Below are 23,306 nucleotides of genomic sequence, written 5' to 3' on the forward strand. Positions count from 1 at the left end.
GTTTATCACCATAGCAATCCAAAACTTTCCCACATTTTCTGTAGCAGGGGCGAAATTTCCAGCGCCCCAAAACCATTAAATTCGGCGATGCTAATTGGCCAAATATTTATTATTTTTCCCTAGCAACTATACACGATTGGCTATTTCGCTGCACTTCTGGGGCACTTTAACGAGCACCCAAGAAGAGAAATGATACGAGTCTGTCAGTGGAAATTCACTGTTGAATGAGAGTCAGTTGGTGGAAATGTTGTTTAAATAATTCAGACTGATTATATATATTTTCCCCTCCACATCTGGGAGCACCCCCTATGGGCCAGCTGCCACTGCCTACGGTATTAGGCTAAGCTCCTGTACTACTTAAAGAGCACTGCTTCCAGTGAGCCTGAATACCTTTAGAAGGCCCTTGCCTCCCTTTGCCAGACTTGCTCCAAAGTCTTTAGAGGGTCTGTTCATCTCTTCCCGACGTTTCTGTTGGTATTCTTTATCCATACTGATAGCAGCCAGACCTTTTCCAACTGAACCCGTAATACGGGACACCACCCCTGCAGCGCCACCTTCAAGAGATAATGTAAGAATACAATGACATGATGCATGAGAGAGAGAGAGAGAGAGAGAGAGAGAGAGAGAGAATGAGAAAGACTCATGCAAATGACATGTCTATGTAATCAGAAATAAGTTGAAGAGAAAGTGAAGAGAAGTAGGAAGAAATTTGAGGCAGAAAGGCTTGCAGAACAGTCGTAGACAGAGATGTTTGAATTTGCGCTGTTCTTGGAAAGGTCAAGATAAAAAAAGATCACACCTCTGTTTCGCCATTCTAGCTGTCTCTTTTACACAGACATCGATTCTGGCTCTGTTACTACCAATCATTCCAACTCAGACGCAAAGCAATACAGACACCCCCCATTCTGCATTTGGACATTTTATACAGAACACAGGGCAGAATAAAAGTGTAAGAATTCCACCTTGAACAAGCTGTGTAACAGAGGCTAGATAGAACTATATCTATCTTAGGCTAGATAGAAAGGGGGGGATACAGGGAGAGAGCCATAGAGTGAGTGAAAGGTTGAAGAGCATCACTAAGCCTTACCTACAGTATGACCCAGGAAACTGCGCACACCGATGACAAAGCCCTCTGCAAACTCCTCAGGACCTTGAACAGCACCCTAATTGAAAAAAAAATTATTATTATTATAGATAGATAGATAGATAGATAGATAGATAGATAGATAGATAGATAGATAGATAGATAGATAGATAGATAGATATTAAGCCTGTTCAGTTTCACTTGCCTAGACTATGCAGTTTCTGGGATATTTACATCTCAAATAATATCAAATTTTTTGAAAACACCATATTTATTTATTTATTTATTTATTACACGCACACACAAAATTAACGCCTTAATGCAAGACGATTAATTTGTGGAATTAACGCAATAACTTTTTTTACGCATTAACACATGCGCAAAATGACCCGCCCTGTATACCCCACAATTCAACCCACTCTGTGCACTTGTCGTCGCTCTAACATTATGGCTGATTGTGACCAGAGCGAGATGGAGGAACCTGAAGAACCTGTTGGCCCTCTGGATGGGAAGTTCGAGCATAAAAAAATAAAAAACAAGGACGGAACAATCAATAAGCACATTGTCATTTGCAGACGCTGCAGGAAGGAGTTTTCGTTTCATAGAAGCACCTCCAGCTTAAAGTATCATCTCAACGCCAAGCATGTATTTGTCAGGGCTTCAACTTCAGGTTTAACACCTGGCTTGCATCAGACCACCCTCACTGAAAGCAGGGCATTAAGTAAGTCTACCTCTGACAAGTTGACTGACACAATTGCTAAATGGATTGCCAAGGACTATAGACTGATTAATATTGTCGAGGACAAGGGCTCCACAGAAGTTCTGAAAGTTGCAACTCTCGACACATTCTACAAGCCACCGTCAAAGGGGCACAGTAATGACCAAAATCCATGATCTCTATGAAGCTAAAAAGAAAACTAAGGAAGAGGATTTGGCTTCAGCAGAATATGTCACCCCGACAGGACTCTACAGGACCTCTGTGAATAACAATAATTATCTGAGTGTAACTGCACATCACATCACATCACTAAAACCTGGGAACTGAAGTCGTTTGCGCTAACCGTATTGAAAACAGAAGCGTGCCACTTTGAAGAGGCATGTACAGAACAGTTTCCAACAGTAGCATGCAAGTGGGCAATTGAAGGAAAAAATCACAACTATAGGGACGGACAGTGCGACATGACAGCTGCGGCTAGACTACTGCTATTTGAGCACATGCCCTGCATAGCTCACATTCTACAAAGAAGGATCACTGTGAACCTCTCTGACAGTGAATTTGTGAATGTATTGGCCAAGTGTCGCAAAATTGTCGGCCACTTCAAACACAGCCCAGCAAACGCCATGGAGCTTCAAGCACAGCAAGCGACCCTTGGACAGCAGCAGGAGTCACTGATCCAAGATGTTTCAACATATTGGAATTTGACACTGGAAATGGTCAAGCGTCTGAACCACAATCAAGCAGCAATAAATGCAACCCTGGACCAACAACACAACAAGCTAGTTATGCTGACACCACCAGAATGGGACAAACTGCAGAGACTGAAAACTCTTCTAGAGCCCTGTAGGTAAGAAATCCACATATAATGTGACTATTAGTGTAAATTAAAAATTAAATTGAACTGATTCAATTCAATTTAAATGTTAACTTATTTGTAAACATACCAACTTGTGTTCTAATAACTTACTGTATCTGTGTGGTGTGTGTGTGTGTTATTCCACTGCAGGTACAGTTAGGTCCATATATATTTGGACACTGACACAAATTTTGTTTTTTTACCTGTTTACTGAAACATATTCAAGTTATAGTTATATAATGGACATGGACAAAGTCCAGACTTTCAGCTTTCATTTGAGGGTATCCACATTAAATTCGGATGAAGGGTTTAGGAGTTTCAGCTCCTTAACATGTGCCACCCTGTTTTTAAAGGGACCAAAAGTAATTGGACAATTGACTCAAAGGCTATTTCATGGGCAGGTGTGGGCAATTCCTTCGTTATGTCATTCTCAATTAAGCAGATAAAAGGCCTGGAGTTGATTTGAGGTGTGGTGCTTGCATTTGGAAGATTTTGCTGTGAAGAAAACATGCGGTCAAAGGAGCTCTCCATGCAGGTGAAACAAGCCATCCTTAAGCTGCGAAAACAGAAAAAACCCATCCGAGAAATTGCTACAATATTAGGAGTGGCAAAAGCTACAGTTTGGTACATCCTGAGAAAGAAAGGAGCACTGGCGAACTCATCAATGCAAAAAGACTTGGACACTCACAGAAGACAACAGTAGTGGATGATCGCAGAATAATTTCCATGGTGAAGAAAAACCCCTTCACAACAGCCAACCAAGTGAACAACAGGAGGTAGGCGTATCAATATCTAAATCTACCATAAAGAGAAGACTGCATGAAAGTAAATACAGAGGATTCACTGCATAGTGCAAGCCACTCATAAACCTCAAGAATAAAAAGGCTAGATTGGACTTTGCTAAAAAACATCTAAAAAAGCCAGCACAGTTCTGGAAGAACATTCTTTGGACAGATGAAACCAAGATCAACCTCTACCAGAATGATGGAAAGAAAAAAGTATGGCGAAGGCGTGGTACAGCTCATGATCCAAAGCATACCACATCATCTGTAAAACACGGCGGAGGCAGTGTGATGGCTTGGGCATGCATGGCTGCCAGTGGCACTGGGTCACTAGTATTTATTGATGATCTGACACAGGACAGAAGCAGCCGGATGAACTCTGAGGTATTCAGAGACCTACTGTGTGCTCAAATCCAGCCAAACTGATTGGTCGGTGTTTCATAATACAGATGGACAATAACCCAGAACATAAAGCCAAAGCAACCCAGGAGTTTATTAAAGCAAAGAAGTGGAATATTCTTGAATGGCCAAGTCAGTCACCTGATCTCAACCCAACTGAGCATGCATTTCACTTGTTAAAGACTAAACTTCAGACAGAAAGGCCCACAAACAAACAGCAACTGAAAACCGCTGCAGTAAAGGCCTGGCAGAGCATTAAAAAGGAGGAAACACAGCGTCTGGTGATGTCCATGAGTTCAAGACTTCAGGCAATCATTGCCAACAAAGGGTTTTCAACCAAGTATTAGAAATGAACATTTTATTTCCAATTATTTAATTTGTCCAATTACTTTTGAGCCCCTGAAATGAAGGGATTGTGTTTTAAAAAATGCTTTAGTTCCTCACATTTTTATGCAATCATTTTGTTCAACCCACTGAATTAAAGCTGAAAGTCTGAACTTCAACTGCATCTGAATTGTTTTGTTTACAATTAATTGTGGTAATGTACAGAACCAAAATTAGAAAAATGTTGCCTCTGTCCAAATATTTATGGACCTAACTATGTAACTGAGATTCTGGGTGGAGAAGCCTACATCTCCTGCTCAGTAGTACTGCCTGCCCTCTGCCACTTGCATCATGTGATGGAAGTCTCTGATAAGGACCCTGCATGTGTGGTGAGATTTAAGACAACATTCAAGGAAGACCTAGCCTCCCACCAAGAAAATACCAACAACGCATAGCTCAAGCTTGCAACGGGGCTGGATCCACACGTTTCAAAGACTTGAAGAGCCTGCCCAAGAGTGAAAGAGAAGAGGTGTGGACCACACTTGGAGGCATGCTGCATGAACAAATCACCCAGAAGGTCTCTGCAGACCTCTCAAGATGGGCCACCCAGGAAGAAAATGAGCCTTCTACAGATGGGCTCAGATTCAGAATTAGATGAAGAGGTGCAGCCTGACAGAGCCATTCATGGGTACAGAGCAGAGCCCAGCATCAGTATGGAGGACTGCCCCTTGCAGTGGTGGGCTGTTCATTCAGGAGCCCATAACAAGTTGGCCCTGCTTGGTTGCAAATATCTAGTCACTCCTGCATCCATGGTTCCATGTGAAAGACTCTTCTTAGTTGCAGGCCACATTGTTCACAAGAAACGGTCAGCTTTACATTCAGAAAATGCTAACCAGTTAGTTTGCCTCAGCAACCGGCTAAATGAAGAATAGGTAAGAGGGCAGGGCAGGAATTTCACGAGGGCCATGGCCCTCGTGCCCTCTCAATTTGGCCTTGTGCCCTTGGAAAAAATATCTGCCGTAAGGCCACAGTGACCTTGATGCCCTGCGGTTTTGTAGTCTGCCTCGTGTCTGCCAATAGGCTTTAACATCACCTACGTCTATTGAGAAAAAAATACGTCTTTTGATGACATTCTGGATTCTTATTGGGCAACTCATCAGTGGTGGATCGGACTCGAGCCTGGCATGAACCGCTCCGATGTGCTATAATGACACTAATCTATCACCAGCCAACCAGGAGACTTAATCAAACGCATCCCCCGCCCACTTGTGTCCGTGTCCGAGATGTTGAATTTTCACAGAAGGAGGGAAGAAGCTGACTGAGGTAAGACTGTGTGATAAATTAACGAATGAATAAGATAGGAATTTCAACATCTAGGGCTTAAGTTTGTTACAGTTAAATAAGCATTGCTTGTACAGTAACGTTATGTCGTTACAACGTTGACCCACTTTTAATGTGCCGAGTACCGACTGTAGCCGGTAACAAATGTTAATTAGCTTGCTGTCAAGTTTTTCCTTTGTCGAGCTTTAAGCGTAAGGTCATGAATGTTACTACTGCTTGTTCCTGCTGTAATATGATACGTGATATGTGCTGTTGTCTGTTCATAGCCACTTTTTAAATCTATGCAGTTAACACTGTTTTGTTACTAGTATTGTATGTTTCTTTTTGCTGTTTAACCGAAGTGTAACTGCTGCCATCTTGAAGAGATCACCATCGCAAGAGATTTTCTCTCATTGTTTTTGGCGTCATTACAACATTAACATTTACTTTTATTCATTTTCATATACATTATAGTATATGTTCCATTTACAGTCAAACATTTTGATGTACTCCAGGCTCAATTTTGATTAATCAAAAATCTGCGTAGTAGTACAGTCTGAAGATGCTCTTGCACATTCTGTGTCAACTGAACAAAAATTATGGGAGGATATAGGTTTAATAAGTTTTACAATTTTTGAAGTGAGTGATGGATTGATAAGTTTAGATGTGTTCAATATTTTCTTATCTTCAGACATAATAGTGTAGGAGATGTTTCTTTACCTGCTTGATAGTTTTGACTGAGACTCCAATCTTCTTCAGAAGAGTCATTAGTCCTTAAATTAAATTCATTATAGACGTGAACTTAAAATCGTTGTTTTATTTTATGGCCTTGGTGCCCTGGCTTTTGGCCTTCGTGCCCTCAAAAAATTGACAACACAAAAGGCCAAGTGGCCTTGCCCCTAAAATGACAAAATTCCAGGCCTATAAGAGGGCCACATTAAATTGTGTGAAAGTGCAGTTCTTTGTTCAAAAAGAAAAGAAAAAAGTTTCATCCATCCATCCTATATTTGCTAAAAAAGAGCAATGGCTAAGATGCCCAAATTGTTTAGAATTAAGGTTATCTTTTAGTTTGATTAAAAAAAAACGCTCTGAATAACACATCCTATGAGCTAAGAGGCATAGGAGATAGCCAAATTGAGTTATGGTGTGGTATGATTTACTTGATGTTATTTTTCAATCTTAATAATACCATCATTTAGATTTGTCATAAATAAAAAACAAATGTTAAACATATATATCCGCCTCCTGTCATTTATCTTTCTGTTCCAACAACAATATACAGGGAAAATATGAACTTTTCGGGTCATATTTAGGAATGTTGATTAATTGTAATTAATCCACAGCTACTCTGTGATTAATCAGATTAAAAATTTTAATCATTTGACAGCCCTAATATAAAAGTTTGTTTTTTTTAAACTATATTTCTACATTTCTCAGTGGACTTGCATTTTTATCAGTGGATGAACAATTGCTCACTTGGAAATGAACTGTCAAATAACATTGTTTGCTTTAACCAACTAAAATATAGATTTAGGCACTACCTAAAAACGGAGCTCCCATCTGTTTCTGGGTTGTAGAATTTTCTTATATCATAGACGGTCTCTTTTGTTTTATTTCTTTACTGGCTAGCACTGGCCACCCGGCGGTGTGTATGACTGGTAATTACTAACACTGACCACTAGGCGGTGTGTATGACTGGTAATTACTAACACTGACCACGAGGCGGTGTGTATGACTGGTAATTACTAACACTGACCACTAGGAGGTGTGTATGACTGGTAATTACTAACACTGACCACGAGGCGGTGTGTATGACTGGTAATTACTAACACTGGCCACTAGGCTGTGTGTATGACTGGTAATTACTAACACTGACCACTAGGCGGTGTGTATGACTGGTAATTACTAACACTGGCCACTAGGCGGTGTGTATGACTGGTGGTACACATACACGGACAAACCACAAAAAAATCGACTCGATGGGTTTACCATTTTTTCTTAGGTATGGTGATCCGCTGGAGCTCTGCTATAATGTAGCCCAAAATAAACTTTGGTGTAATTTATGGCTGATAACACCACATACTTCTTTGAAGGTTACCTTTAAAATGCAATAAGGAATACAAATGACTATAAATGACATTGGGTACTTATGGCCCTTTTCCACTACCCTTTTTCAGCTCACTTCAGCTCACTTCAGCCCGACACGGCTCGCATTTCGACTACCAAAAACCAGCACGACTCAGCTCGCTTCAGCCCTGCTTAGCCCCTAAAACTCGCACCGTTTTGGAGTGGGGCTGAAGCGAGCCAAACCGTGCCGAGTGAGGCTGGGGGCGTGAGCAGACACTCCCCTGTGCACTGATTGGTGAGGAGGAGTGTCCTCACATGCCCACACACGCCCCGCGAGCACGCTGGGATCTGTAAACACCGCAAACCCGGAAGAAGAAGAATTACGAATTACGAGAATTTCTGAAGCCTTATGCGCCTCGCCTCATCTATACGCTCTTGCCAGTATCTGTCCGCGTTGTCGGTGACAACAAGCCACAGCACCAAGACCAGCAACACTAACGACTCCATGTCCTCCATGTTTATTGTTTACTATCCGGGTTGTGAGACTACCGCTTAAAAGCTCACTGATGTCACTGTTTGCGCTGCTTAACGACATCACCTGACGTCCACCCACTTTCGCTAACTCCACCCAATGTGTCCACCCACTTCCAGCCAGCACGGTTCAGCGCGGTTGTAGTCGAAATGCAACTCCAACAGCCCCGCTCAGCCCGACTCAGCCGCGTTGGTAGTGGAAAAGCGGCATTAGGCACACATTGTAAAAGGGGTATTCTCTGGTGAAGAGAGTAGAGTAATTGAAAGGATGATGTGTACACTGAAGTTTAAATAAACCCATATATAGTTCACATATTTTTTGTCAGTCTGCATCTCATTTCTGGAGGTTTTAAAAAGGGAGAAACACTGTTTGCCTGAACTTCATTTAGTTCAGGATGTGGCAGCCTACACCCTTACCAGGACAAGAACATCTGAGGATATTACCACAGTCTGACTCAAGCTACACTGGTTACCATCCAAGTTCCACATTTACCCCATGATTAAATGTCTAAATATTTAAATATTTACCTCAGATATAATTTGGTGATATGCAGAAGCCTTGAGGCAGGCTTACTGTTAATACAAAAGATCACTCTGAGCTTACATCATTTACATTTACCTCATATGGCAGACAATTTTTTGCAAAATGACTTCCGAATGAGACAGGATACAACTGAGCAGACCTTCCAATCAGTAGCCCAATTGCCTTAACCACTTAGCTAGGAGGTAGTTTGCTTTGAATCGTTTACAAGGAGATTCTTGCCTATATTTGCATTTAATATATGTAATATCCCTTACCTACACTTTTCTTCAAACAGATACTACCAGAAGCAATCAAACCTCGATTAAATTAATCAGTTACTCCTCCAGCACTGGTTATGTTCCAAAATCCCTTAAACTAGCTTAAACTATTCAACCCCTGAATTAAGACCCTTGTCAGTTGTCCAACTATTGGTCAATATCAGTTATTTAGTCAGTTTATTTATTTGTATAGTGCTTTTAACAACAGATATTGTCACATAATTGCAGTGTATCATTGTCAGTGTCCACCCATCGACTCACTAGGTTTTCTAAATCTTCACCATTCAGTTCAGTGTTGCAAATCACCAATAATGTCAGCAGTCATTTCATCCTTTTCTCGATCTCAATAATTGCTAGTGATCGATACCTAAACTAGGTTAGTTAAGCCTTTGTTGTATGGTCAAGTCAAGTCAACTTTATTGTCAAATATGCTATGCATGCTCGACATACAACACAGATGAAATTTCAGTCCTCTCTGACCCACGGTGCAAACAGGCAATGCAATAAATAAAAATAGAATAACTGAAATAAACAATATAAACAGTATAAACATTCTCGATAAGAAATAGACATAGACTAAACACTCACAGGTATATATATATATATATATATATATATATATATATATATATATATGTGGCAGCGGGGGCGTGGTCAAGCGCCAGTCTGTGACAGGAGGGCGGAGCCAGGTGAGTGGCAGAATCACTACACCTGACGGTAATTAACCTGTGTTTGTGTGTCTTCCCAGTAACCGCGCCCTATTTAAGGAGGCAGAGGGAGAGCAGAGGAGAGCTCTTCCCGGGACAAGAACACAACGTGTGTGTGTGTGTGTGTGTGTGTATATTTACCAGAATAAAACGGTGTTGTTATACTAAAAAGTCTGGCAATAAAAGCCGATTAGTACCTGAAGCTTTGTCCTGCCGTCCTCTGTGCTCCACCCACACCTCAGAGAGCTCTACAGTGGTGCCGAAACCCGGGAGAAAGGTGGAACACCAACCCCGCAGCCCCATGGAATCCTCCCCGTTCACGGACCTGGTCCACGCTCTCGCCACGGCTCAGTAAAGCCAGCACCAGGCGCTCATCACGCTCCAAAAGGAGCAAGAGCGACGCTTCAAAGCCCTGGTGCTGGCCCAGCAGGAAGATCGCGAGGCGTTCCGGCATCTCCTCGCGTCGGCGGGGTCCACCAGCGCCCCGGCCGCGGGCCCGTCTCCCCTCACCGTGACCAAGATGGGCCCACAGGACGACCCCGAGGCATTCCTCACATTGTTCGAACAGGTCGCCGAAGCCTCGGGGTGGCCGATGGAGCAGCGCGCGGCACGCCTCCTCCCCCTCCTGATGGGAGAGGCGCAGCTGGCCGCGCTACAGCTCCCCGCCGACCGCCGGCTGGCCTACACGGACCTTCGCCGGGCCGTCCTCCAGCGCGTGGGGCGCACACCAGAACAACAGTGCCAGCGCTTCCGCGCGCTGCGGTTGGAGGAAGTCGGCCGGCTGTTCGCGTTCGGCCAGCAGCTCCGGGACGCCTGCTGGCGGTGGCTGAGGGCCGACGATCGCGACGCCGAGGGAATCATCGATCAGGTGGTGCTGGAGCAGTTCATCGCCCGCTTACCAGCCGGAACCGTGGAGTGGGTCCAGTGCCACCGCCCGGCGTCGCTGGATCAGGCAGTAGGACTGGCGGAGGATCATTTGGCGGCTGTTCCGGCGGCAGGACAGCCGACGACGTCTTCTCTTCTCTCCTCTTCTCTTTCTCCCCTCCCTTCTGTGTCCCGTCCTTGCCCCATTCCCCCACCACGGAGGCGGGGGCCGGCTCCACCCCAGCCGGCCCACCGCACCCGTGGTGCCCTCCCGTTTCTCCCTTCTGTGTCTGTCTCTCCCCCCCCTCAGGTGAGTGAGCCCCAGAGCACAGGTGCAGAGGGAAAGCCCGGGCTGGTTTGCTGGCGCTGCGGGGAGCCGGGCCACCTGCAACAACAGTGCGCAGCAATGGAGGTGGGCGCGGTGGTACAGATCCCCGACGTGCCAGAAGCTGCCCTCGATCGGGCTGGAGCGTATCGCATACCGGTGAGTGTCCAAGGGGCTACATATCAGGCGTTGGTGGATTCTGGTCGCAATCAGACCTCGATCCGTCAAAGCCTGGTGCAAGACGAGGCATTGGGGGGAGCACAAGGGGTGAAGGTGTTGTGTGTGCACGGGGATGTTCACAGCTACCCTTTGGTGTCGGTCCACATATTTTTCAGAGGGGAAAAATCTATAGTGAAGGCGGCGGTTAATCCTCGCCTTACCCACTCTTTAATTTTGGGGACTGATTGGCCGGGATTTTGGGGTTTAATGACGCGCCTAGTAAAGAGTGGGTCCTGCCATTTGACAGGGGGAGGTCCCGGTGTCGCTTTGGCTGGAGCTGCTGTCGCAGAGCCGTCTACGTCATCTCCGCGACAGAGTGAGGAGCCGCCGGCTCCTCCTCTTTCTGTTGGGGAATCCCTCGCGGATTTCCCATTAGAACAATCGCGAGACGAGACTCTGCGACATGCGTTTGACCAAGTGAGAGTAATCGATGGTCAAACGCTCCAGCCGAACGCCACCCCGTCCTTCCCCTATTTTTCTATTATGAAGGATAGATTATACCGAGTGACGCAGGACACTCAGACGAAAGAGTGAGTCACACAGCTGTTAATTCCAAAGAGCCACCGGGAATTGGTATTTCAGGCGGCTCACTTTAATCCCATGGCTGGACACCTAGGGCAGGATAAAACACTAGCCCGGATAATGGCCCGATTCTATTGGCCGGGGATTCGCGGCGATGTCCGTAAGTGGTGTACGGCGTGCCGCGCATGCCAGTTAGTAAATCCAGCGGCCATTCCAAAAGCGCCTTTGCGCCCCCTACCATTAATCGAGACCCCATTCGAAAGAATTGGGATGGATCTCGTTGGGCCATTAGATCGGTCAACACGAGGGTACCGCTTTATATTGGTTCTGGTGGACTATGCAACGCGATACCCGGAAGCAGTGCCTCTTCGCAATATCTCAGCACGCAGTATTGCGGAGGCCCTCTTCCACGTCATCTCCCGGGTTGGAATCCCGAAAGAGATTCTGACTGACCAAGGCACCTCGTTTATGTCACGAACACTGAGCGAACTGTATGGGCTATTAGGTATTAAGCCGATCTGCACCAGCGTTTATCACCCACAAACGGACGGTTTAGTTGAACGGTTCAATCGCACCCTCAAGAATATAATTAAAAAATTTGTAAGTGAGGACGCACATAACTGGGATAAATGGCTCGAACCCTTGTTGTTTGCAGTGCGAGAGGTCCCCCAAGCCTCCACAGGGTTCTCCCCGTTTGAATTGCTATACGGGCGTAAGCTGCGCGGCATTTTAGATGTGCTGCGAGAAAATTGGGAGGAGGGACCTTCACAGAGTAAAAACGAAATTCAGTACGTTATGGACCTGCACGCAAAACTCCACACGCTCACCCACCTAACTCAGGAGAATTTCCGGCAGGCCCAGGAACGGCAAGCCCGCCTGTACAACAAGGGCACGCGCCTTAGAGAGTTCACTCCGGGAGATAAGGTACTCGTACTGTTGCCCACTTCGAGCTCCAAATTAATCGCCAAGTGGCAAGGACCCTTTGAGGTCACACGGCGAGTCGGGGACGTCGACTATGAGGTAAGGCGAACGGACAGGGAGGGGGCACTACAGATCTACCACCTCAATCTGCTTAAACTCTGGAACGAGAAGGTCTCCATGGCATTGGTGTCGGTAGTTCCGGAGAAGGCGGAGCTGGGGCCGGAGGTTCAAAAAGGGACATTGGCATCACGTACCTCTCCGGTCCCCTGTGGAGACCACCTCTCCCCGACCCAACTCACGGAGGTCGCCCAGTTGCAGGCCGAGTTTTCGGATGTGTTCTCGCCCTTGCCCGGTCGCACTAACCTCATAGAACACCACATAGAGACGCCCCCGGGGGTGGTAGTGTGTAGCCGCCCTTACAGACTACACGAACACAAAAAGGTGGTGGTTCGGGAAGAACTTCAGACCATGCTCGAAATGGGCATCGTCGAGGAGTCCCACAGTGACTGGAGCAGCCCGGTGGTCTTGGTACCCAAGGCCGACGGGTCGGTTCGGTTCTGTGTGGACTATAGAAAAGTCAACGAGGTGTCCAAATTCGACGCGTACCCAATGCCTCGTATTGACGAGCTGCTCGATCGACTAGGCACGGCTCGCTTTTACTCGACACTGGATTTGACGAAGGGATATTGGCAGATCCCCTTGACTCCATTATCCCGGGAGAAAACGGCCTTTTCCACACCGTTCGGCTTACACCAATTTGTCACACTTCCTTTTGGGCTGTTTGGGGCGCCCGCTACGTTTCAGCGGCTGATGGACAGGGTCCTCCGGCCCCACGCCACTTATGCAGCCGCATATCTTGATGACATTATCATTTATAGTAACGACTGGCAGCGGCACCTGCAACACCTGAGGGCCGTCCTTAGGTCGCTGAGGCGGGCGGGTCTCACTGCCAACCCGAACAAGTATGCGATTGGGCGGGTGGAAGTACGGTATCTGGGCTTCCACTTGGGCAACGGGCAGGTGTGTCCCCAAATTAATAAGACAGCAGCGATTGCGGCCTGCCCGAGGCCCAAGACCAAAAAGGGGGTGAGACAATTCCTGGGGCTGGCTGGCTACTATCGTAGGTTTATACCTAATTATTCGGACGTCACCAGCCCGCTGACTGACCTCACTAAAAAGGGGGCGCCAGATCCGGTCCAGTGGACGGAGCAGTGCCAGCGGGCTTTCTCTGAGGTAAAGGCTGCACTGTGTGGGGGGCCACTATTACACTCCCCTGACTTTTCTCTCCCTTTTGTGTTGCAGACCGATGCGTCGGACATAGGGCTGGGGGCGGTGTTGTCCCAGGAGGTGGAGGACCGCCCCATCCTGTACATAAGCAGGAAGCTGTCGGTGCATGAGGGGCGCTACAGCACTATTGAGAAGGAATGCCTGGCGATCAAGTGGGCGGTCCTCGCCTTCCGTTACTACCTGCTGGGGCGCCCTTTCACCCTCTGTTCGGACCACGCGCCCCTCCAGTGGCTCCACCGCATGAAAGATGCCAACGTGCGGATCACCCGTTGGTATCTGGCACCCCAACCCTTCAATTTCAAGGTGGTCCACAGGCTGGGGGCGCAGATGGTCGTGGCGGACTTCCTCTCCCGTCAAGGGGGGGGGGGGGTAGTCGGCTGCGGGCCGGACGGGCGCCCGGCCTGAGTCGGGCGGTGGGGGTATGTGGCAGCGGGGGCGTGGTCAAGCGCCGGTCTGTGACAGGAGGGCGGAGCCAGGGAAGGTGAGTGGCAGAATCACTACACCTGACGGTAATTAACCTGTGTTTGTGTGTCTTCCCAGTAACCGCGCCCTATTTAAGGAGGCAGAGGGAGAGCAGAGGAGAGCTCTTCCTGGGACAAGAACACAGCGCGTGTGTGTGTGTGTGTGTGTGTGTATATTTACCAGAATAAAACGGCGTTGTTATACTGAAAAGTGTGGCAATAAAAGCCGATTCGTACCTGAAGCTTTGTCCTGCCGTCCTCTGTGCTCCACCCACACCTCAGAGAGCTCTACAATATATATATATATATATATATATATATATATATATATATATATATATATATAAATAATTGTGTGTGTGTGTATATATTATATATATATATATATATATATATATATATATATATATATATATATATATATATATATATATATATGCACGCAAATGAGTGAGGTAAAGTGAAATGTGCAGTCCCTGAGTTCAGTGTGTGTGTGTGTGTGTGTGTGTGTGTGTGTGTGTGTGTTGGGGGGGGGGAACTGTGAGGGTGACATGATGTCAGATGCTGAAGGGGGCAGGGGGGTGTATGGGCAGAATCTGTGGTGGGGGCAGAGGGGGGAGGAGGAGCAGAACTGGGAGGGAGTTGAGCCTCCTGACCGCCTGTGAAAGAAACTGTCCTTGAGCCTGCTGGTTTTGGCCCGGAGACTCCGCAGTCTCCTCCCCGATGGCAGCAGGCTGAAGAGGCTGTGAGATGGGTGGGTGGGGTCACCTGCAATCCTGATGGCTTTGTGGGTGAGGCGGGAGTTATAGATATCCATAAGAGAAGGGAGAGAGACACCAATGATCCTCTCAGCTGCTCTCACGATGCGCTGCAGAGTCTTGCAGCAGGACACGGTGCAGGCGCCATACCACACGGTGATGCAGCTGGTCAGGATGTTCTCGATGGTGCCTCTGTAGAATGTGTGCATGATGGGGGCCGGGGTTTTTCCTCTCCTCAGTTTGCGGAGGAAGTACAGACGTTGTTGGGCTTTTTTGGCCAGTGATGCAGTGTTGTTGCTCCAGGACAGGTCTTCAGAGATGTGCACACCCAGAAACTTGGTGCTGCTCACCCTCTCCACTGCAGCACCGTCGACAGTTAGTGAAGCATGCTGGGTGTGCGCTCTCCTGAAGTTCACAACAATCTCCTTCATCTTCTCCACATTCAGGCGGAGATTGTTGTCCTTGCACCACATGGCCAAGCGGCTCACCTCACTCCTGTAGATTGTCTCATCGTCATTGTTGATGAGAACCACCACAGTCATGTCATCCGCAAACTTAATGAAGAGGTTGGAGCTGGATGTTGGTGTGCAGTCGTGAGTCAGCAGAGTGAAGAGGAGGGGGTCAGCACACATCCTTGGGGGGGCCCCCCGTGTTCAATGTGATGGTGCTGGACGAGTTGCTGCCGACCCGTACAGCCTGTGGTCTCCCCGTCAGGAAGTCCAGCAGCCAGTTGCACAGGGAGGTGTTGAGTCCCAGCTGGTCCAGTTTATGAATGAGCTGCTGAAGAATGATTGTGTCAAATGCTGAGCTAAAGTCTATGAACAGCATTCTGACGTACGAGTCTTTTGTCTCCAGGTGGGTGAGGGCTAAGTGGAGGGCAGTGGAGATGGCATCATCGGTCGAATGGTTGGACTGATATGCAAACTGGAAAGGGTCCAGGGCAGGGGGGGCAGACTTGATATGCCGCATGACTAGCCGCTCGAAGCACTTCATGAGGATGGGAGTGAGTGCGACCGGGCGGTAGTCGTTGAAGCAGGAGGGAGATGGCTTCTTCGGGACCGGGATGATGGTGGTGGCTTTGAGGCACGTGGGGACAACAGCCTGGCTCAACGAGATGTTGAAGATGTCTGTAAAGACATCTGTGAGCTCCTTGGCACAGTCTCTCAGGACACGGCCAGGAATGTTATATAGTGTTAACACATATTGTTAACTTGACTGTGGATTTGATTACTTATTGTTTATCTCTGGAGGGAAAAGGAGTGCATGGCTCAGTGTGTCATGTAAGCAGGCGGATGACAGATGTAATTACAGGAAGCGTGTTTATTTACATTAAGGTTAGGTGCCTTGCTCAAGGGCACTTCAACCATTCCTGCTGGTCCAGGGAATCAAACTGACAACCTTTTAGTCCCAAAGCTGCTTCTCTAACCATTAGGCCATGGCTTCCCCAAACAGGCATGCAAACAGTTCAAAAATGTAAGACAAAGGCAGGGTTGTGAAATGGGCAATGATTAAGTGAGGCACAAACAGAATGGAGGAAGCAAAGTTGAAAGGCAAAGTCCAAATACACAAAAAGTCAAAACCAGAAAGGCAATACGTACATAAAAGGCTTGGTAATGTGAGTCACTAGGTACAGCATGTATACTTCAAGCCTGTGTATTTAGAGAGTCCTTATAAGCACATGCTGTTCTTGTGCTCTTATCCAGAACAGGTGCATAGTACTGTCACTATTCCTAATGGCGCTGTGTGCTCCAAGTGCAAATGTGTATGGACAGAACACAATGATTTTTTTTTGAAGACCCTGACTCATTGTACATTCATACATAGCGTGTCTTGGGCAGGTATCATGCCTGGCAGAGCCCATCCCTCTCCAGGCTCAGACATGTGGCCGTTGCTTCCTACCAGTGGGAAAGCCTCTGCCCTGACCATTGACTTCAACAGTGGAAGTCCTCCGCCCAACGATGCCGTGTCAACACCATCCCCTCACACTGTTTTACCAGCCAGCTGAGGCCGTTGCCCAGGGGTTGGTATGTGGAGCCAGGTGTGAGAGATTTGTAGGGTGGGTGAGGACCAGTGTGCATAGCTACTCTAAGTTTTTAAGCATGCAGCTGCTAAATTATCAAAGAAACACTATTAAACAAATAACCAAGCACCACAAAGGCCTCCTCACAACAGTTAAAAGGAAAAAGCTGAACTGGTATGGCCATATCACAAGAACAAATGGACTGTCAAAAATCATCCTGCAAGGCACAGTTGAAGGAAAGAGGAGAAAGGGTAGGCAGAAAAAGAAATGGGCTGATATCACTGAATGGACACAAAAAAGCTTTACTGAAACCCAGGGGTTGGCACATGATCACCATAAATGGAGAGAGGTTGCATATACTTCTGCACAGCGCCCCCACGACCACCCCCCATCAAGGGACCGGTAAGCAATAAGCAGTAAGACTCATTGTCATTAAAGGCAGGGGACATGAACTTAGTTCGTTATATGCAAAAGTTCACAGTAAAAGAGTTCGTTATAGCAGGGCTGCAATGTATAAAAACATCAGCTCGGGATTACTTTGGCAAACCGTTGTCAAGCACTACAATACAGTTACAATACAGAGCGATAACACCTACTGACGGATTGACCCTCAGACGTCGGAGGAGTAGAAGGCACCCCGAGGAAGTCCTCCCGGAACTGGCGTATGCTGATGACATTGCGCTCATGGAAGACACACTACATGATGCCAGAGATTTACTACATCGTGTGGAGAGGGAAACTCAACAAATTGGCCTCTTCTTGAACCCCACCAAGACAAAAGTCATGCACCTTAACCCAACATCTGAGGAGTCACTGCATACACTAGACGGGTCGAGCATCGAAAAAGTCGATGAGTTTCTTTACCTTGGAGGCTATACCAACACTGCCCATGACGTGAAGACAAGGTTAGGGAAAGCATGGGGAGCAATACACTCCCTCTCGAAGGTATGGTCCTCCCCCATGAAGCGGTCTACAAAGATGAGTGTTTAAAGCATCTGTTGAATCCATCCTTCTGTATGGTTTGGAGTCATGGTCATTAACAAATTCGCTTTCGAGAAAGATTGATGGTACTTACACCTCGATGCTGCGGAAGGTCCAGAATATATCTTGGAGGAAACATCCTACTAACAAGTCACTCTACGGATCCTACCCGCGTATCTCTACCATCATTCAACAGCATCGACTAACCCTCGCTGGTCACGTGATGAAACATAAAGAGGCGGCAGGAAGAGTATTGCTATGGACTCCAGACGCCAGCAGAAGGCGTGGCAGACCCTGCACAATGCTTAGGGACATTCTGCAGGAAGACACCGGCCTCAAAGTTGGGGAACTCCGGACTGCAATGCAGGACCGAGAGTGCTGGAAGACGAAATTCATGCGTGGCACCGACTCTGTCGGATGATATAAGAAGAAGACAATACAGAGTTACATTTACAAATGCCAGTTAAAACTTTACTGTGCAAAAAGGAAGCCTTATTAAGGAAGCCTTCTGGACACAGCCTACTGTGTCCAGAAGCACTGTCAACTTCTCTGGGTTCGGGGCCATCTGGGATGGAGTATCACACAGTGGAAACGTGTATTGTGGTCAAACGACTCAGTATTCCAGGTCTCTGTTGCAAGAAATGGACACCATGTGCTCTGGACCAAAGACGAAAAGAATCATCTGTTACCAGCAACAAGTCCAAAAGCCAGGGTCTGTCATGGTATGGGGTTGTGTAACTTACACTTCTGTGATGGCAGCATTAATGCAGAAAAGTACATTGAAAATTTGGAGCAACATACTGTATGCTGCTTTCAAGCCGACATCTTTTCCAGGGATATTTCAATTAGACAATGCAAAACAACATTCTGCACACATTACAAAGGTGTGGCTGTGGATGAAGAGGGTGCCTGTCCCCTCTGTCCCCAATAGTGAATGTCTGGCAAATGTTGAAACGAAAAAATATGACAGTAACGACCCTGTACAGTTGCACACCTTAATACCTGTTTACAGGAAAAGTGGGACAAAATAACACTTGAAACACTTCATCACTTGGTGTCTTCAGCCCCTAAACATCTTTTAAGTGCTGTGAGAAGGAATGACAAAATTATAAAGCAGTAAACGCTTTACTGTCCCACCTTTTTAGAAATGTGTTGCAAGAATCAGACTTGTAATAAGTGTTTATTTTGGAAAAAGCAATAAAATTCACGAGGTAAAATCAAAGAACTTGCTATTGTTTTGTTTTGAGTGCAACACAAGTCAAATATTATTTACAAATCATTATTTGCAGTTTTAATTTTAATTTCAACATACTATCCCAATGCTTTCTGATTTGGGGTTGTAATATTACATATGCTATGGTTGGATACATTATGAGGGACATATTAATAGATGTCATACCTGGAAGGGCTCATAGAAGAAGGCCTCCATTCCTTCTGAAAGGCCCCTTATCAGTCCAAACGGATTCCCCAACACATCCAGTCCTAACACCAGCACATACATCTGCTTCAGGAACTGCAAAGTAAAAAGAAATCTAAGGCGAAGATCATCATGACATGCACAACAAGGTATGTGCATGTAAGTTTGGACTTAGAAGTTCTAGGCTCAGAATGTGACTGTAAAAGAGCTCCTGACCTGTTCTGTGTAATGCTTAATCACAGCCCACATCAGGTGCTCCCTCCGGTAGAACTGGTACTTCATTTCAAAAAAAGCAAGTCTAGAAAAAGATTAACCATCTGACTGTTTCTGCTACAATTAATAATGGTTAATAAATTTATAAGTGATTTATGACCCTTACTTAAAGATGATATCATCCACATCAGTAAGTGTTGCTCCAATGCTTTTAAGAAGCAGATTGACTGACTGGAGGGCCAGCATGTTGCCCTCCTCAGATTGATCACCACTGGAGCCCATAGACAGACTCAAATGTAACTACACACACACACACACACACACACACAGAGTGACATTACAAACACTTGTATGCCTGTTCATTCATGCAATTATCAATGTGCAGCATGTACAGTGAATGTTCATCAACCATCAGAAATGCAGGAGTCAGATGGGTTGGTGTGAGTATTTGAGAAACTGGGATTCCTTGCATTTTCACACAATAGAGTTTACACACTATGAAAAATAAAAAACATCAGCAAGCAGCAGTTCTTTTGGCAAAAACTCTTTGCTGAAGAAAGAGGTAATGGATGAAAGCTACATTTTTTTTTAACAATTTTATGCACTGCACACATGATTGGATAGTTGCATGAATGAACAGGTATACAGGTGCTCATATATAAGTCAAGAGACCACTTTCAAAGGATACACTAAAATAGAGTGTTATTGCATTTTAATTCAGCTATAGCAATAAAACCACTGACAGGTGCTTAAAGATGTCACTGCCATTAGGGAGTACTGTTGCTATGAAGGGTTGTACTTGGTCTGCAATGATCTTTAGGTAGGTGGTACATGTCAAATTCGCATCCACATAAATACCAGGACCCAATGTTTCCCAGCAGAACATTGCCTAGAACCTCACACTGCCTTTGCTGGCTTGCCTTCTTCCCATAGTGCAGCCTGGTTCCATCTCTTGCCCAGGTCAATGATGCACACGCACAAGGCCATCCACAAAAAGAAAACTTACTGTGGCAGCAGGGGAATGATTGAGCATCAGCTGTGGGTGGCAAGGAGTCAGGCAGAATGGTCAGGTAACATGTGAAGAATTTCACCTGTGTTTGATTACTGGTAATTTGTGTGTCTTGTGTTTTTGCAGAGAGAAACCATTGAGAGAGAGTGGTGAACAACCCTAGTGTGTGCCTAGAGAGCAAATACATTCATTGGAAAGTGAACTTGCGGCACGGTGGTGTAGTGGTTAGCATGGTCGCCTCACAGCAAGAAGGTTCCGGGTTCGAACCCAGTGGCCGGCGAGGGCCTTTCTGTGTGGAGTTTGCATGTTCTCCCCGTGTCTGCGTGGGTTTCCTCCGGGTGCTCTGTTTTTCCCCACAATCCAAAGACATGCAGTTAGGTTGACGTGGGGCGGCCTTGGGCTGAGGTGCCCTTGAGCAAGGTACCGAACCCCTGACTGCTCCCCGGGTGCTCTGGGCTGCCCACTGCTCTGGGTGTGTGCACGCGCGTGTGTTCACTGCTTCAGATGGGTTAAATGCAGAGGATGAATTTCACTGTGCTTGAAGTGTGCATGTGATGAATAAGGGTTTCTTCTAAAAGTTTTCTTCTAAAGTTAAAAAAAAAAAAAAAAACACACCTCAAGCTGTCGAGCCTGTTTCCCAAGAGCCTCAAGAGTGTTACACTCGAGACATGAGGAGAAAACACGTTTATGGAGTCCACACCACTCACTGAGATCCTTCAGACCCTCATCAGCATCCACCAAATTCAATGATTAGCACCAGCATTTACAACATCTGAGGGCTGTTCTGAGGTACTTGAGATGCACAGGACTCACAGCAAACCCAAGGAAGTGTGTAATTGGGCCAGTTGAAGTATGGTATCTGGGCTTCCACTTGGGTCATGGGCAGGTCCATCCCCTAATTGATAAGACTGTAGTGACTGTGGCCTGCCAGAGACCCCAAACTACAAAGAGGGTGAGGCAGTTCCTGGGGCTGGCTGGCGATTACAGAAGGCTGATACCCAATTTTTCAGCTGTCACCAGCCCACTGACTGACTTCACTAAAAAAGGGGGATGCAGGTGCAGTCCAGTAGACAGAGCTATGCGAAAGGGCTTTTGCTCAGGTTAAAGTGTTTTTGTGGGGGGGCCCGCTGTTGCATTCACCTGACTTTGCTCTCCTATTTATATCGTCAACCTGTTTATATATCATCAACCTGTTTAAAGGCAAGAGTGATGCCATGGATAAAGGCAACTACATGGGTCTGAAACTAAGGGCATGCTCTTGCGACAAGGCTTTCGCAGATAGCTTTTCGCAGACAGTTGTAATTTATCGTTGAGCGGGGAGTAATAGGTGTGCGTGATGTTATTCACCGCCACAACGCAAGGGGACGCGAAGTCGTGAAATCGCTAAGAGTAGTTGGTGGGTGTGGTTAGTGGAGTGTTTATCCTCCGGTTACTTATAATGACTAGAACTGGAGTCGTATAGATGTACGTACTTCCTCACTTCCTCGATCAACCACTCTTCGTGCTGCTCCATCTTCGCTCGTGTTTTTAAAAATGGCGGTCGTGAAAACAAACCAAACCGGGAAAGTAGGGACGCGGAAGTGCGTGTACAGCGGATGTAGAGTGGACCAATCAGAGCCCTCTTGTCTGCGACGCTTCTGCAGTGGTCACAATTTTTGGGAGGTGCACGCAGAGCGTCTGCGAAGGTGGGGGGGCTACGCAGACGCCATCTGCGAGGACTGCGTTGTCAGCATAAATTGGCCTTAACTGAACACTGCTTGAAGGTCACTGAAAAAGTTGTGGAAAAGATAGTCCATGAGTTGCTGAAGATAAGTGAAATTTAGTTTGGTTTTGTGCCTGGAAGGGGTACAAATGATGCAATATTTATTGTGCGACAGCTGCAAGAGAAACACCTTGCTAAGGAGAAGAACCTACAACTTGCCTTTGTTGATCCAGAGAAGGCCTTCGACTGTGTTCTGAGGAAAGTCCTTTGGTGGGCCATGAGACATCTGGGCCTGCCTGAATGGCTAGTTTGCACAGTCCAGGCAATGTATGCTAACATGATTAGCAGAGTTCAGATCAACAACTCCTTGATCTATTCGATGGACTTCTGGAGAAACTGCATGTTTGGACAATGGTTTGGAGTCTAAGGGCCTTCACGTAAACATGGTCAAAACCAAGATAATATTGGGTCCCAACCTAGATTCATTGAGGGACTCGGCCATGCATCCATGTGGTGTGTAGGAAAGGGGTCGGCAGTAGTTCTATCTTTTGCAATGGCTAAGTCCGCTGGATCCATAAGAGGTGCCGTAACATCCATGGTAGGCTGTCTCCTTATCCTTCCTACAGATGTACCATTGATAGCAGGCCCTGTGACTATGTGATGGTCAGTGAGCATAGACTGGGTGTGGTGGACACCTTTGTTTTCTAGGGGACTGTGGCAATGAGGGCGTGGCCAAGCGGCAGTTTGTGAATGAAGGGCGGGGTCAGGGAAGGTAAGTGCCTAAGTCATTACACCTGGTGTCATTAATGTGTGTGGGTGTATTTGTTTGTTTGTCACAGGGATTGAGCATAAAACGAGGGGGAGAGCAGAGAAGAGGAGCTTCCCGACCCCAATGCATGTGTGTGAAGGAAGGAAGGAAGCAAGCAAGCAGGCAGAAAAGCCAAATAAAAAGTGTATGTGAACTTCAACTCTCGGCTGCCGTGCTTCTGTGCTCCACCCACATCAGGAACTGTTACAG

General features: G+C 46.5%; 1 protein-coding gene across 2 annotated transcripts in view; it reads right to left on the bottom strand.

Moving 5' to 3' along the window:
- The window catches only part of vps13c (vacuolar protein sorting 13 homolog C), a 353,158-nt gene that overhangs the window by 62,355 nt on the left and 267,497 nt on the right, over window positions 1-23,306 (bottom strand). For both annotated transcript variants that reach the window (XM_060941799.1, XM_060941800.1), the window contains exons 72-76: window positions 19,744-19,877; window positions 19,581-19,662; window positions 19,347-19,460; window positions 1,088-1,163; window positions 391-554 (exon numbers count right to left, since the gene is read on the bottom strand). In XM_060941799.1, the coding sequence (XP_060797782.1) occupies window positions 391-554; window positions 1,088-1,163; window positions 19,347-19,460; window positions 19,581-19,662; window positions 19,744-19,877 (570 nt within the window). The remainder of the gene's footprint in view (window positions 1-390; window positions 555-1,087; window positions 1,164-19,346; window positions 19,461-19,580; window positions 19,663-19,743; window positions 19,878-23,306) is intronic.

The sequence above is a fragment of the Neoarius graeffei genome, chromosome 15 (genome assembly GCF_027579695.1).
Source record: "Neoarius graeffei isolate fNeoGra1 chromosome 15, fNeoGra1.pri, whole genome shotgun sequence".
NCBI lineage: Eukaryota > Metazoa > Chordata > Actinopteri > Siluriformes > Ariidae > Neoarius > Neoarius graeffei.